Here is a 16,081-nt window from a genome sequence, read left to right as displayed (position 1 = left end):
AATTCCATGTGATAATTTGACAAACTATAAGTGTCTGGCAAAGCAAACGTATGTCAATTTTTGGCAACGTTAAAATGGTGTGAAAATTAATTGGATCTTGAAATTATGGTATATAAGTAAATTCATTGGCGAAATTTTTTAAACCTTTTTTATAGGTAGGCCATGGTGGCTCACCCCTGTAATCCCAGCCCTTTGGGAGGCCGAGCCAGGTCACTTAAGGCCAGGAGTTTCAGACCAGCCTCGCCAGCATAGTGAAATCCCATCTCTACTAAAAACACAAAAAATTAGCTGGACATAGTGGTACATGCCTGTAATCCCAGCTACTCGAGAGGCTGAGGCATGAGAATTGCTTGAACCCAGCAGGCAGAGGTAGCAGTGAGCTGAGATGGGGCCACTGCATTCCATCCTGGTCTCTGTCTGAAAAAAAAAGGCTGGTCTTGGTGGCTCACACCTGTAATTCCAGCACTTTGGGAGGCAGAGGCGGTCAGATTACCAGGTCAAGAGATTGAGACCATCCTGGCTAACATGGTGAAATCCTGTCTCTACTAAAAATACAAAAAAAGATTAAAATAAATAAAATAAAATAAAAATAAATAAAAAGAAAAGAAAAAGAAAATTGATTTGGGCTTCGGGGAAAATTAAAAAAAAAAAAAAAAGAAAGAAAGAAAAATAAAAAAGATTAGCCAGGCATGGTGGTGCATGCCTGTAGTCCCAGCTACTTAGGAGGCTGAGGCAGGAGAATTGCTTGACCCCAGGAGGCAGAGGTTGCAGTGAGCTGAAATGGTGCCACTGCACTCCAGCCTGGGAGACAAAGCAAGACTCCCTCTCAAAAAAAAAATAGTTAAATAACCTTCCTCCATCACATATCAATACAACGTGGGTGGGATAAAGCGGTGTGTTCTCTAAAAGATGTATTTTTTCTAATTTTTTTAATTGATAATTAATGGTTATACATACTCTAAAAGATACTTGATTGTTTTACAATATGCCTCTCAGTCTCTGGTTTTTTTTTTTTTTTTTTTTTTTTTTGAGACGGAGTTTCGCTCTTGTTACCCAGGCTGGAGTGCAATGGCGCGATCTCGGCTCACCGCAACCTCCGCCTCCTGGGTTCAGGCAATTCTCCTGCCTCAGCCTCCTGAGTAGCTGGGATTACAGGCACGCACCACTATGCCCAGCTAATTTTTTTTGTATTTTTAGTAGAGACGGGGTTTCACCATGTTGACCAGGATGGTCTCGATCTCTTGACCTCGTGATCCACCCGCCTCGGCCTCCCAAAGTGCTGGGATTACAGGCTTGAGCCACCGCGCCCGGCCGAGTCTCTGGTTTTAAGAAAAAATTACAATAGCAAAGATTACAGAAATTCAGAATATAAACACATTCTTCTACTACAATCTTTCTCACTCCTTTAAGGTTTTCTTTTTTTCCACTGCAAGCAGTTTCTTTCTTTTTCTTTTTTTGAGATGGAGTTTCGCTCTTGTTGCCCAGGCTGGACTGCAATGGCACGATCTTGGCTCACTGCAACCTCCACCTAACAGGTTCAAGCCATTCTCCTGTCTCAGCCTTCCCAGAAGCTGGGATTACAGGTGTGCACAAGCACACGTGGCTAATTTTTTGTATTTTAGTAGAGACAGGGTTTCTCCATGTTGGTCAGGCTGGTCTTGAACTCCTGACCTCAGGTGATCTGCCCGCCTCAGCCTCCCAAAGTGCCAGGATTACAGGCATGAGCCACCAAGCAGTTTCTTTAATGCTGTTGGGATGCCATTTGTGGGCAAAGCTAGATTTGGGACAAGTTGCCAAGCTCTGCTAGGAAGTCCATCCTCAGGGGGAAGTTTCTTCTCACCTCCAGGATCCCCTGTGCTTCCTGGGTTGACTCAGTACTTCATATGCAGCCTGGATCTCCAGGAAGTGCCTCTGTGCCTCGTCTGTCTGGTCCAGGTTGTGGTCTGGGTGCCAGACCTTCACTAGCTCCCGATAACTCTGATGTATTTCTTCATTTGTTGCCCCTTCTGGGAGGCCCAAAACCTTATGGAAACAGAAGATGACAAATCAGAATCTCCTAAGTTGTCAGAGTACCTGGGCCTCTCCTTGCACCTTTGCTAAATCAGACTATCATATCTCTAGATTGGCTTCTACTTGCCCATGGGAAAGGTCCAGCAGCTAGGCTTAGAATCACAGAGTAATAATAAGAAAAAAATTATTTTAGAAAAAAGAATACCAGCCTTTTGAAACATGAACAAACTCTAGTAGATCTCATGGCAAGAGCCATTAGTCACAACTGCCCATTTTCCAACCTGGATTTTCATATCCCTGACAAGATTTCCCAACAAAAGACATAAAATGTATATACATCCACCAAAGACATGTACAAGAAAGCTCATAGCAGCTTTATTTATAATAGCCCCAAACCAGAAGCAACCCAAATGTTTATTCACAGTGGAGTAGATAAATAAACTGTGGTATAATCGTACAATGGGATACTTTACAACAGTGAAAACAATTTACAATTGCAAGTAACAAGAGGAATAAATCTCATAAACATGATGTTAAATGAAAGATGAAAGATGCCAAATACAAGGCCAGGCACGGTGGCTCACACCTGTAATCCCAGCACTTTGGGAGGCTGAGGCAGATTGATCATGAGGCCAAGAGCTCAAGACCATCCTGGCCAACATGGTGAAACCCTGTCTTTAACAAAAATACAAAAATTAGCTGGGGGTGGTGGTGTGCACCTGTAGTCCCAGCTACTCAGGAGGCAGAGGCAGGAAAATCACTTGAACCTGGGAGGCACAGGTTGCAGTGAGCCAAGATCATGCCACTGCCCTCCAGCCTGGCAATAGAGCAAGACTCCGTCAGGAAGGAATGAAGAAAGGAAGGAAGGAAGGGAGGGAAGGAGGGAGTCAAATGCAAAAGAACACATATTGGATGGTTCCGCCTATTTGGAGCTCAAGAATGAGCAAAACTAATGTATGGTGACAAAAGTCAGAACAGAGATGAGCTCTGAAGGTGGGAGTATAGGCTGAGAAGGGGAATAAAAAAATTTCCTTAGTGCTGGAAATGTTTCATACCTTGATCTAAGCAGGGTATACAGAAAATTAGTGTACTTTATATATGTTGTACCTCAATAAAAAGTAAACAATATACACATATAGCTTTCCTACTCACTGTTATAGCCTCTGTAACCTTTGCCCATTGCACACAGATACCCAAAGAAGCCAGAGCATGCTTCCAGGGCCTGGCCAACTGACATGAGAACAGTCCTTCCACATGAGGGCCACCAGAGCCACCAGACAGGACTGATGGGGAAGAAAGCCTTACCTGATAAGCCAGTTGACGCTTCTCATCCTGAAAACTCTGAACAAACTCATAGAGCTTCTCCCACTCCTGGAAGTAGCTGCTGTTGAAGCCAGGATCCCCCATCAGCAGCCTCCAAATCCGGTAAGGCAGAAGGAGGAAAAGCTCCATAAGGTGGCCAAGAAGGGGGAAGAAGTTGAACCAGTTCAAGAGGGAGCCAAAGGTTTCTGCCACATAGTTGAGGGTGGCAGCTGTGTTGCAGAGGGCACTGTATGCCAGTGGGCCCGTGAAAGCGAGGTAAGCCAAGCCTAACCGGTAGAGCCTCACACTGAGTGGCTCTGATGCCACTGATGCTTTGTAGCGGCGATGCTTCTGAGCTATAATGCTGGCGGCCACACTGATGGGCAGGATAGCTATGGGGCGGCCATAGAAGATAGGGGAAGTGAGAAATGCTGCCCCAAGAGTATTCTTAAAGTCTGAGGTCTGGTTGCCAACAGCAGCCACCAGCAAGACTCCTAAGCCAACTGCCAGTGGGAGGGCCACGATATAGAAGTTGACCATGGAAGAAAGGCTAATCAGTGCCACAAGGCCAAAATAGATGCCAACTATCACCTGGGCGGCAAATCGAATGGGACTTAGAGGGGGTGTCACCCCTCGGGGGCTCTGCCTCTGTCCCTGGGCTCTGTTGGCCTGAGCTACAAAGCTTGGGAGCTTCCAGAACTCCAAAAGCCAGCCCAGCCCACCGCCCCCCAGGGTCAGCATCCAGAGCAGGGCATGGCTGTCCCTTCCTAGGTATAGGTGGTGGAGCCCAGCAGGGCCCCCCACAGCCCAAAGGGCATAGGTCACCAGGAGCCCCTTGGCCATCCTCTAAGGCAAAGGTCTCAGAACAGGTCCAGTTGCTCACAGCATAGAAATCTTAGGGTCCTTTGTGAGAATCATGGATGTCATGGCCCCAGAGTTGTCCTTAGGCCCTAAGAGATGGAAAAGCAGGGTCATAAGATGATGTCCAGGCTCCAACACAGCAACCATTTCTCCTTCTAATAAAAGTAGCATCCAGGCCAGGTGCAGTGCCTCTCACCTGCAATCCTAGCACTTTAGAAGGCCAAGGCAGGTGGATCACTTGAGGGGAGGAGATGGAGACCAGGCTGCCCAACATGGTGAAACCCCATCTCTACTAAGCATACAAAAAATTATCAGGCATGGTGGTGGGCACTTGTAATTCCAGCTACTCAGGAGGCTGAGGCAGGAGAATCGCTTGAACCCAGGAGGTGGAGGTTGCAGTAAGCCAAGATTGTGCCACTGCACTCCAGCCTGGGCGACAAGAGCAAAATTGTGTCTCAATTTAAAAAAAAGCCAGGCGCAGTGGCCTAGCACCTCAGTCCCATTCTTTACAACCACAGTGACTCTAGACTTAGAGGAGGAAGCTGTTTAAATTTCAGACCTCCCCTGAGACCAATGACCCCAAATGACTCATGGGGGGATGTGTGGAGGGGCAGGGCTCCATTGGATGCCTTTCCAAAGTTCTCATACATTTTGAAAGCCTCTGCCCCACCCGTGACTTAACTCCAACTTTGGCTGCCCTCCCACATTTGGCCCAAGCTTTAGCCTCGCTCCGGCCTTCTGAATTCTCCAGGCCATGAGATTTTCCCCCAGGTCAAACTTGAAAGGGGTCCTGAATTCCCGCTATTAAAATATCCTGGAAAACTACGTTTGACCTAGGGCTTGGCACCCCACATTTTTGGGGGGCCAGCTTGGAAAGCCTCTCCACAGCAGCTGGACGAATCCTCACTATATCAAACCAGACGCCAAGCGTGCCTGCCAGTGTCCCCTCTACTTGGAGCGACCACCAGCCAGCACCCGCTAGTCCCAAACTGAGCGTCCGTACCTGGGTGCCCCGCTCCTAGACCGCGTCAGACCAGTCATTTCCTTTGACTACAGAGTGAAAATGGCCTGTCTCGCCCGACTCCTACTTCCATCCAAATGGACTTTGTCTTTTGTGTCACGGAAGTCGGGCGTCCCCAGACCAGGCTCCTCCCCAGGGCCCCTCCCCGGCCCCCTAGGGATCACCTTCCCGCCGGGGACTCCTCCCACCCTCCGTCGCGGGGAAACTCGGTGCAAGGCTCTGCAGACGCCTGCAGCCCGCGTGAGCTCAGCGCCCAGTCCAGGCCCAGTGCCTCCCATACCAAGGCACCACGGCCGCCAGGTGGCGCTGCCGCTGAAGAAGAGCGGCTCACCTTGCGCGGATTCCGAGGCACAGCAGCATACGGCGGCGCCGCCCTACTGAGGGGCTGCCTGGCGGGAGCAAGGGACGCGCTCCTATCTGCAGTGCTAAAAAAAAAAAAAAAAAAAGGATAAACTCCCGTAAATGCAAGAATATGCCCTTGATTGCCTCTTCCCACCCCCATAAATAGAAAGGTGACTCCTCCCTCACCTCAAGCTGCAAGCTCCTCTCTTCACGCTCCGTTGATCTTCAAGACTAGACGGTTCCACCTCCAATTTCCCTAAGGCGGAGACATCCACTGACAGGCTGCCTACTGCAAGGAGGGACCCCCCAACCCAGGCTGGCCTCAGCCCCCGGCAGAGCTTCCACACGGGCCCGCCTTTGGGCCTTCCAGTTAGGGGCTTTGCTTCTGCACCTGAGCCTGAGACCGGAGGAGCCTCCCAATCCAGGGCTGCTCTGTCCCGCGGGCCAAGGGCCAGAGGAAGAAACGGGAGCAGAGGAATGGAGAGCGGGAGGCACCACTAGGAGGGCGAGGCCGCAGCCCGAGGCTGGGGGTGGTCTGCCTTCCCGCGCCTCTGCGCTGCCTCGGAGCTGCCATGCAAGACACCTTCATTTCAACGTCCCGGGCTCCAATCCCGGGTTCTACTTCGTGACCTTGGTTAAGTCATACAGCTCCTTGGGCCTCAGTTTCCTTCTCTGGAAATCTCGTGGATCTCCAAGGTCCCCCAGTCTGGACTTGCGGGGGTTTGTGGGTAACGTTAGGCCTCGCCGGTGTCACCTCCCTGCAGTAGGCAGAGCGCTTCCCTTCAAACCCCCGGCGCGCTCAGCCCTCTTCTCGCCCTAAAGAGGAAATGCTGCTTTCTGTATAACGTCTTAGGACTCACTGAGGGGCTAAGGCTGGGAGGGGCCTCAAAGCGACGCCTCAGACTGGTGGGGGCGGGGGCGGATTGGGGCGCTGAATAATGAATGAGACTTAATTGGGCCCGCACTGCGCGACGGCGCTCTAAGCTTTGCAAACAGCGCGGGCCGCGGCGGCCGCCGCTGGACAAACAAACTATCTCCTGGCTCAGAGGGTGGGGTGGGGGCGGCAGCCACACAAGGGAGAGGGAAGGGGATGGCCGCCAGGGCACCCGGCAGCAGCGCGGCACCGGCTCTACCGGCCAAGGAACCCAAGAATGCAGGGCTGCGCTGGCGGCCCAGAGAGTAGGGGTCGGAATGGGGCTCAAGGCTCGATCTCTGGAAGCTAGGACTGGGGAGGGAGAGAAGCTGATTGACCGGGGAGAGCCAGGGGCCCAAGGGCAACGTGAGTGCGAGGAAAAGCTGAAGAAACGAGTGGAGGGCGGAGGAGAGGGGAGAAGTGAGCGAGGAAAAAGCGCACCGGGGGAGGGGCAGTGGGGTGAGGGAAGCGGGAGAAGAGCTGTTACCGGGAGGAAAGGGAAGACCGATGGAGGAACAAGCGAAGGAAGGCGCGAGGGGCCGGGAGAAGAGGAATTGGAGAAGAGTAAAGGAGAGGGATGGGAGGTGACCAGAATAAGAAGTAGGGGGCGGCAGGGCCGGGGGAGGCGCCCCTGCCTCCTCCTCGCCCCGCAGCGCTCCCGCGCTAGCATTCTCTCCAGCTGCCCGCACTCACTTTGTCACAATTACGGGGCCGTCACTCGGCCCGGATTGTTTTCCCCAAATTGTTGTTCTATAAACTGGCGCAGAGTGGGAGGTGGGGGGATCTGACAAGCTGTAGCGAGAGGAAAGGGTCTGCGCTGTGGTGGGGGGCGCGGTGGTGCATTTACCGGCAAACGGGCCCCACGTGGGCTGGGGAATCCAGAAACCACGCGGGAATTCTGGTTGCTGCCCCAGCCTCGTCGCTGACCCCGCTTTTAACCTTCTTGGCCCTTCTCAGCCTCGGCTGCCTTGGTTTCCCCAGCGGAGCGCGACAAGGAGGCTGGGGTGGAGGAGGCACTTGTAGGAGGGGCTCAAACTTTCCTGCCTGCCCCATTCTGTCTTGTTCTTTATTGCCCGGTTCTCCCCGGCGGGGGCTGAGGTGGTCTTTCCCAGCCCAGCGGTCCCCAGAGCAACCTTGAGTGCCTTCCCCCGCGAGTGAGGCTTCCGCTCTCACCCTGTCTGGGCCATCTCCTAGCCGCCTGTGCCCTCCAACCCCCTGCCCTGCGCTGCTTGGTGTCCCAGACTCTCAGTTTGGCAAATATATGTTGCGCACCCACTGAGTGCCAGCACTGAGCCAGCCGCACTGAGCCAGCCTCACTCCGCCGCCTCTTCCCCGCCACCCGCCCCTTCCCTGCCCGCCCGGCCTGTCGGCTCCGTGACAGCAGCCGCCGAAGCCCCGGCCCCGCGGGAGCGGCCGGAGAGGAGCCGCCGCATGGCTAGCTCCGACACTGGCCTCCCCAGCGGCTCCAGGGGCAACGAAGGGTAGCGGCCGCTGAAGCGAGACTAGAGCCGGCCGGGGGAGTTTGCAGAGCTGAGCGGGGGAGGGGGAGGCCCTAAGTGGGCATCTCTCCGGTTCTCTAAGGCCTGTCGCTCTCATTCCATCGCCCTCAGGTCCCGCTGGGTCCCGACCCCTCCTGGCTTCGCTGTCCTGAGACGTGGTAGGCTCCCCACGCCCCCTCCCCCAGCCCGGGTGATTTACACGCGGGCTCCGCGCAGCGGCCGCTTCCCAATCAGGAATATCGACCCCGGGCGGGGCCCCCGGGCCGCATCGATCCCTCTAAGGCTCGGGATTTAAAAATGTCAAATTTGCCTTTTCCAGGCGGGCAGAGGGGGCGGGGGCCAGGAGGAGGGCGGTTGGGAGGAGGAATGGACAGCAGGGCATCGACCAAGCGTCTGTGCCTAGAATGTGAAGTGACCTGCGCGTGGCCGAGTCCTGACACGGTGTGACCATCCTTGGGTTAGCAATAGAGTCTGGATGGGGGCGGGAAGAAAGCCCTCCTCCTTCTCCTTCTACTCCAATCTTCATGGGGTATTCTGCTGGGCTGTTGTATTCTTAGAGAGAAGAGCCCCAAGAGGAACAAAGAGAGAGCCCCCAAAATGTAGGAAGACAAATTTGGAAGATTCCTAAATTTGGAAATATGCAGACACAAAGGAGGGTACAGAGGACAGTTGCAGTGGCTCATGCCTGTAATTCCAGCACTTTGGGAGACTAAGATGGGTGAATCACCTGAGGTCAGGAGTTCGAGACCAGCCTGGCCAATATGGTGAAAACCTGTCTCTAATAAAAATAAATAAATAAATAAAAACAGCTGGGTGTAATGGCAGGTATCTGTAGTCCCAGCTACTCAGGAGTCTGAGGCAGGAGAACCTCTTGAACAGAGGTTGAAGTGAGCCAAGATTGTGCCACTGTACTTCAGCCTGGGAGACTGAGTGAGACTTCTTCTGAAGAAGGAGGAGGAGGAGGAGGAGGAGGAGGAGGAGGAGGAGGAGGAGGAAGAGGAGAAGGAGAATGGTATAGAGATAAAGATACAGAAGTTCCAGGAGATACCCTAGCCTCAAGGAACAGTAAGGCAAAGGGAAGGGGTCTTGCTGAACAAAACAGGGAGCCAGAGATCCAGAGTCACCCCAGCTCTCTGCTCTGTAGACCCAGGAGGTTTAGGACTGAGAAGGAGGCCAGGTTCAACTTCTTGGTGTTTTTGAGAATGAGGAATGAGAGTGGAGATGAAGCCAAACTGAAGAGAGTTATTAGGGAGAAGAATTAGAGCGCAGTTAGTATTATCTTCCCAAGGTGTAAACTACTAACTAACTTGGACCTGAGACCCAAAAGGTTAGGGTCGCAGAGGCCGCTAGTACAGGCTCCAAAGAGGTAGCCTGCCTTGGAGGTCTGAAGGTCGGCCCCTCTCTTCTTGAGCATCACACAGGTGTCTGCTCAACATCTACCAACTCCTCTCTGGCCACCACCAGCCTAGGGAGGCCACAAGGGTTGGAGATCATGTCTTATATTGGACACGGTGTGTGTGTATGTGTAGGGGCATGGGCTAGAGAACTATGGCAGTAATCACTTTCTTCCCCAGGGCACAGCAACTAGGTGTCCAAACTTTGGCAAAACAAACAAACAAACAAACAAACAAAAAAACCATCCACTACTTTCAAGACCCTTGGGGTAGGGATGTTAGTGGTGAAGGTGCTGGAAGGGAGCAGCTGTCCTGATCAGCAGTCTCACAGTTAACATCTAGCACCACCGCCACCCCCCAACCCAGCAGCACACCTCAGCTGTCGCTGTGCGCACTGCCATTTCCTCCACAACTGGAGACAGAGCTGACAGCCAGCTGGGGGGTAGTGGGGAGACAGACACACAGGGAGAGGTGGTGGCTCATCCTCAGACCGGAATCTTACACCTCCACTGACAAAATCATACTGACATATACCTGGCACTGACACACACAATCACCGACTCCCACGTGCGATCCACACTCATCAATCCCTGTCACACACATCATCTCTAAGTGCACAGTCACGCACAATTTCTCAGAGGTCAGGCCGAAGAGCCTAGTCTTGAGACCTGCCTAATACCCTTCCTTGATATCTCAGACCTTAAATCACCTAACCCCAGTAGAGGACTTAGGTCCCCGTCCTTGCGTCCCAGCCAGGGTCAGCTCCAACAACTGGGAGCCCAAGCTCAAGGAAGTCAAGTCCCAGGGTCAAGGCGAAGGACCAGAAGCAGACGGAGCAGTGGGACTGTTAAACGCTTGCCTTAGCCCCCACTTGCTACCGGCCTCTTTCCCAGCACATCCATTCGGAGCCCGCCCGGCCAGGCCGCCACCCGCCTGTCAGTAGAGTAATGAATGCGCGCTTGGGGCCCCGGGCCCCCCTGGAGTCGTTCATCACTGCCAGGACCGCCCACCTCTCTGCCTCCCGCCGAGGGCTAAGCGGCCTGGGCTGTGAGAGCCCCTCACCCCCCATCTCGACCACTAATTGTCAGATTGAGATGTTGATTTGTCAGCTGGGAGCTAGCGCCAAAGAATCTGCAGTAAAACCTGGACTCGTTGGACTCACTCTCGGCTCCCCTCGGGTTCGCCAGGATTTGGAGCCTCTCTTGAGTGGATGCGGATGGGTTGGATTTCACTGAACAGAGCGGGTATGAAAGCGCAGTGTCATTCTAAGTCGGTAGGAGGCGCCCCAGGCTAGAAACCTTGGTGTCCATAGGAGGGGTCGCCCTGGGCCTGGTTCCATCTGTACCTGCTGGACCCCTAGGGCTTGGTCCCCAGCTTCCCAGCAGGGGGCGCCCTGGACCTCGGGCCTCCGATCTTCTCAGCTTTTGTTCCCTCTTCCCCACAGGGAGGCCCCAAGCCCCCAGCCCCAGTTTCCCGTCTGGGAGCGCCCGGGGCCACAATTCCCCCGCCTCCCCCGCCCTTCTGCTAGACGCCTCAGGCCGCAGTTTTCCGCTGCCCTGTGGGAGGAGCCCCTGCAGCAGGTCCGCCCTCGCCCTGCCCTGCGCGCCTAGGCTGCAACCGCACCCCGCCCTCTCCCGGCCCGGGCCCGGGAGCTCCCCGGGCGGCCGGCTGAGTGACGGGCGGCCGGTGATTATGCGGAAGGGGGAGCGGGGTGCGCCGCGGGCGGCAGCGCTGACCCTTCACATTTCCGATCCGCCGGGACCCTCATCCATCCGAAGCTGCTCTTTGTCTGGCCGCCTAATTGCCGGCGGACAGGATGGATGGCGGGACCGACAGCCGCGGAATCCCTAATAAAGGCCGCGGCCGCCGGGGAGGGAGTGCAGGAGGGAGGGAGAGCAAGAGGGAAGGAATGGAAGGAGATGGGAGGAAGCACCGGGCCTCGGTCTCCGGCTCCGAGGCGCTGCGCGTGGCGCTCACTGAAGCCCAGCTCTCACAGGGTGCTAGTTCGGGGTCGATCCGGGTCGGGGTGTGGTGGGTTGGGGCTCGTTAAGTCTCCTGTTCGTCAGAGAAAAGCCGGGGATCCCAAGCAGAAAGAGCATCCTAGGGCCTTCCCTGCTTAGCCAAGCCCTTGAGACTTGGAGCTTGGCACTGCCTCCTGGGCTCTGAGCTCTCAGCAGCCTGGGCCCCTACCTCGGTTTCCCGCACCCCACCTGCCTCCTTTCACCTGTCGATTTCACTTGTCGGTCTCCCAGAGCCGGAGTCAATATCCCAGCGGAGACATGAGGGGTCTGACAGCTCTCTGTGCAGCCAGTCCTCACATTTCATTAACTGGAGGCTGGAGCTGGCAAGCCGTAGAGGCAGAGGGGGTTGCAAAGGGAGGTGGAGGAGGCAAGGGCTAGGAGCAACACCTGGCCAGGGATGAAGGGCTGCTGAAGTAAATCAGCAACAGTTCTGGACTGACAGACACCCTAGAAGCAGTCTTTACACACTCTCTGGGTAGCCAGGGGCTTCTCTTCAGCCCTGTGCGCTCTGGTGCTATACTTTTTGAACTCAAGGTTGCACTGAGCTTCAGTGCCAGAGACACTGGCTGATGAGTGGGAGCCTTGTGCCTGGCCCTGCACACTCTCTGCCTGATGGCAGAGGCAAGCAGGTAGTCTCTGCACAGAGGCAAATCAAGAACAGTTTCTTGGTCTGGGACAGTTTTTCCAGCTGCAGGGGGAGAACAGTTCAGTCTTCCCTTTTGTCCCTTAAGCACATTTTCCTTGATTTGCTTTGTTTTCCTTTTCCTCCCTTTTATCTGCCCTCTCTTCCACCATCCTTCAGTTCTCTGAAACTAACTTTGGCCATCCTTTAGCCAACAGTTGAGCACCTGTTGAGTGTCAGGCTTGACAATGACAGGGTGAGGGTTGGAGGATACACGGAGCCAACACCCAACCCCATTGGCCTCACATACAGAAATCTCCTGGAAGTAATTCAAATCTCACTGCCCACTCATGGCTCGCCTCTCTCACCCTTCCACTGCTTTGGATGCCATTTGTCTCCTCTTGGGAACTGAGAAGGAAGCCAGGAGGTCATAACTCTAATTCCAGAACTATCCCTTACAGGGTGATAATGGACAAGCCATTTCCCCTTACTGGGCACATTTCTTTACCTGTAAAATGGGGACGATATATCTACCTCTAAGGGGTACTGTGAGGATGCGATAAGCAGTTGCATGTTAAAACCCTAAAATACAATACGCACTCAATGTTGTTTCCTTTTCCATGCAGACCCCTGTCCCCTCATGTGGACAAAGTTCCCTTCTCTTCATACTAGAGTACTGGTACCAGGCAACCCAGTCTGCTTCCAGATCTGTGTGGTCTTCAGTGGGAGAGCTGAAAGCCAGAACGTGAGAATGAATTCGGAGAACCACACTGTGACTGTCCCTGAAAGAGAGGAAGGAGAGAGTGCAAGGGGGAAAAAAAGTGTTTCCTTAGATCTTGATAAAGTGTCAGGCAGAGAGGAGGTTTCTCTTCTTTTACTGATGAGGAAACTGAGGCTTGTGCAAGTGATGGAGGCATAGCACACTGCTGGAGCCTTGCCTCCCAAGGGCCCACTATTGCTCACCTCTTCACCCCCTTTCTTCCCTTGAGGGGGGTCTGGGTCAGTGACAAGAAGTGTGAGAGAAGGAACAGAAAGGGAGAACTTTCAAGGAGCCAGGACCTTTCCACTAGACTTCATAAAATTTTAACATGAAAACTTCCGCAGAGTAGAAGGCACATATTACATGCAAATCATATGCTAATCACATGCTAATCCAGAGTCTGGTCCTTAGAACTCTGACACACACCTAGCTGCAGCCCTGGGGGCAATTCTGGGGTGACCCCTGGGTTCCAGGACAGGTGAGGGAGGCATTCCATTTAGGGTCAGTTTATGGAGGTAAAATTCATTTTAGGATTGAAGAGGGATCAGGTATATAAATAGGGGTTAGGGTCAGGATTAGTGCAGAGTCAAGGACAGAGGTTAATGCAACCTTCGGATTGGGCTGTGTGAAGGCTGCCTTCAGCTTTAAATGGGGGAGCCCGGGAAACTGTTAAAGCCTTCCTCCCCCTGCCAGCTCTGCTCCCCTCTTTCACTGCCCCTTCTTTGTCCTGCAGCACACCCTTCTCTACCTACTTCCCATTCCCAATCACACCAGCTCCCTGGGGCCTCCCAGTGTGGCTGCCGGAGGAGTTGTGGGTAAATTGTCCCAGACTCCAGCCTGGGCCCCAGCATTCCCTGGAGCCCAGACACTTGGCTTCTGGCCCCAGGTGCGAAGGCTGGCCTCGGCCCCACCCAGATCCCTTCTCGGCAGAATGTGACAGCTGCAGGGGAAGCAATAAGGACCTGGTGAGCTGGCAGCTTCATTCCAGAGTGTGGGGAAAGAGCAACAGAACATGAATAAATTCATGGAGCTGGCCCCTCAGCTCCCCGTGAGCCAAGCCTGCTCCCCCCACCACACAGATCCTCTGCTGCCTGCAGCCCTGCTGGTCACCACAGCTCACAGCCTGGGCTGGGAATGGGAGGAGAGGGGAAGCTCTAGAGAGAAGGGGACTGGGACCTGAAAGGGGCTGAGGTGAGGGACTTAAAAAGGGGGCTTTTGTGAGTAGAATGAGTCGAGTGGGGAGCTGGGCTGGGCAGAGGGGGCCTCTGGTGAGTGGAGGGAGCTCAAAGGGAAGGAGAGAAGTGGCAGGACCTGGGGTGGATGGGGCCTGAGGATCAGGCAGGGGAGGCTGGCGTGAGCCTGGGCCGGCTCTCTATCCATCCATCATCCAGCCTAGGGGAGCAGATCCGGAATTAGACATGCACAGGGCTGACACGGCCCTCAGCCCCCCGAGGAAGACAAATGGCGACAAAGACCTTGAATAAAATTTGTATTTATGGTCGGAGGAGGAGGCCCCTCCCCCACTGACTGCCAATCCTTTCTCTCCCACTCCATACAGACATTTAGGGGCCTCCCCCGACTCCCAACACAGGCCCAGCCTCAGCAACCTCTCTCTCCCAGCATCATTATGAGGTGGGGGTCAGGTGGTGCAAGGAAGGGGTACAGAAAACAAGAAAGGAGGAAATCACTTTCCATCCAATAATCATGCCCTGGTGTGCCCTGTGCCCTCCATTTTACACAGTGTATTCCCATATATGACAGTCCTGGCTTATCCTGGTCTCTAAGAGGCCTTTGCAGCTTTTCACTTCCAGGGTCTCCAAACGCCCCTACTTTCACAAGCCCTAAAGCCTGTTTTCCTACCCTCTGGGGTCCCTGGGAGCAAGACATTTTCCCCAGAGGGCCCAGGCCCTAAGAAAGGATGCAGCCAATAGTTTTTCTCTGGACCCTGATCTAGCAAAGCCTGTGTTCCCTCTTGGCCTCTCTGAAAGACAGATACAGTCCCTTCTTACAGGAGGGTACCTAGCACATAATCTGCATTTTACTTATATTAATTTGCATGACTACTTCAACCCCCACTCCAAATACCCATTATGTGGGGTTCAACTTTTCTGGATTTCATCTAACAACAAATTCTTGAGGAAGGAGGAAGGGGCAGAGTCTTGGGACTGAATAAGTCTGGGACCAGGGCAGGGTGGTATTCCATAAGCTGAGCAGGGCAAATGAGATGACAGCTGTCTTCTGACTTCCTTTCTCCCTAGTAGATTCCCTCATTCTCAGTCCCAAGGTAGGAAAAATGGTATTTGTGGGCTCCAAATTCAGGGACTAAGAGGAAGACAAATACAAATCCCTCCCCTCAAACAGCCCTCACACATACATACACAAAAGACACAATCCACAATCGCACTCACCCAGGGACACACAGGGCCAGGATCCCATGACCACCTCCACACTTTGGAGCACACTGTCACAATGCACAGGCCCAGAGCCTAGCACTGCTGGCAGAGCCGCCCTGCCCCCGCATCTTCCCCACAGTTGATATGTCACATTGGAGTCCAAACACGGACCTGGGTGTCTCTCTGCAGCGCGCCATTTACATTTCTCTCTCGATCTGTCAACCTGTCCCGGCTCCGTCTCTCTTCCTCTGTCTCTGTCTCTCCCTCTCCCCCTCTGGGGCTGTCAGTCCGTCTCTTTTCGAAGCTTTGTCTCTGTCTCTGCATCTCTATCTGGCTTTCCTTCTCTTTGATTTCTCTGTCGCTCCTTCTCTGCTTTCTTGTCGGTTTCCTGCTTGCTCCCTCGGGCTGGTCTGTTCTCTTATTCTCTCTCTCTCCCTACACACACACACACACACACACACACACACACACACACACACTCTGCTCTGCGCCCCCAATACTGAGAGATGGGGGTTGGGGGAGATTTGCCTTTTCTAGTTCAGGCCAACTAGTATTAGTTGAACCCTTTTCGATGTTATTCGATCACGGGCGCCGAGGGGGCGTGGGTGGTGAATTTCTATCTTTTCTAGCCTTTCTTATATTGTTTTCTGTTTGTGAGGTCACTCCCCTTCATTTTAGCTAGGGAATCTACCCCTGTCATCTCTGCATGTTTGTATCTTGACCCCTCTTTATCCCATCGCTGTTCTGGGTTTCCTCTGGGCTCTGAGGATGCCAAACTCCGGGTAAAGAGTGAAAGTAAAGATAAGATGGGGGCCGCCAAACCCTGCAGAACCTGCTCAGAGTCGGGAAGGAACCTAGAGACCCGGGGGGGACGTGGGTGGGGGCCGCTGCCTGCCCCGCCCCCGCGCTTCCCACTCTGGGCACCAGGGGTCGCTCCGCCTCC

General features: G+C 53.8%; 1 protein-coding gene across 1 annotated transcript; it reads right to left on the bottom strand.

Moving 5' to 3' along the window:
• Nucleotides 1-1,444: 1,444 nt before the first annotated feature.
• DNAJC22 (DnaJ heat shock protein family (Hsp40) member C22) lies at nucleotides 1,445-5,278 on the bottom strand. Its single transcript, XM_003939132.3, has 3 exons — nucleotides 5,177-5,278; nucleotides 3,316-4,262; nucleotides 1,445-2,022 (listed from the first exon to the last, which is right to left on the bottom strand). Exons 2-3 carry the CDS (start codon nucleotides 4,153-4,155, stop codon nucleotides 1,837-1,839), a joined length of 1,026 nt encoding a protein of 341 aa, XP_003939181.1. The 5' UTR covers nucleotides 4,156-4,262; nucleotides 5,177-5,278; the 3' UTR covers nucleotides 1,445-1,836.
• Nucleotides 5,279-16,081: the final 10,803 nt, after the last annotated feature.

The sequence above is a fragment of the Saimiri boliviensis genome, chromosome 7 (genome assembly GCF_048565385.1).
Source record: "Saimiri boliviensis isolate mSaiBol1 chromosome 7, mSaiBol1.pri, whole genome shotgun sequence".
NCBI classification, from domain to species: domain Eukaryota; kingdom Metazoa; phylum Chordata; class Mammalia; order Primates; family Cebidae; genus Saimiri; species Saimiri boliviensis.
Note: the sequence above shows the minus strand (reverse complement) of the source record. Positions and strands in the feature narration are given on the sequence as shown.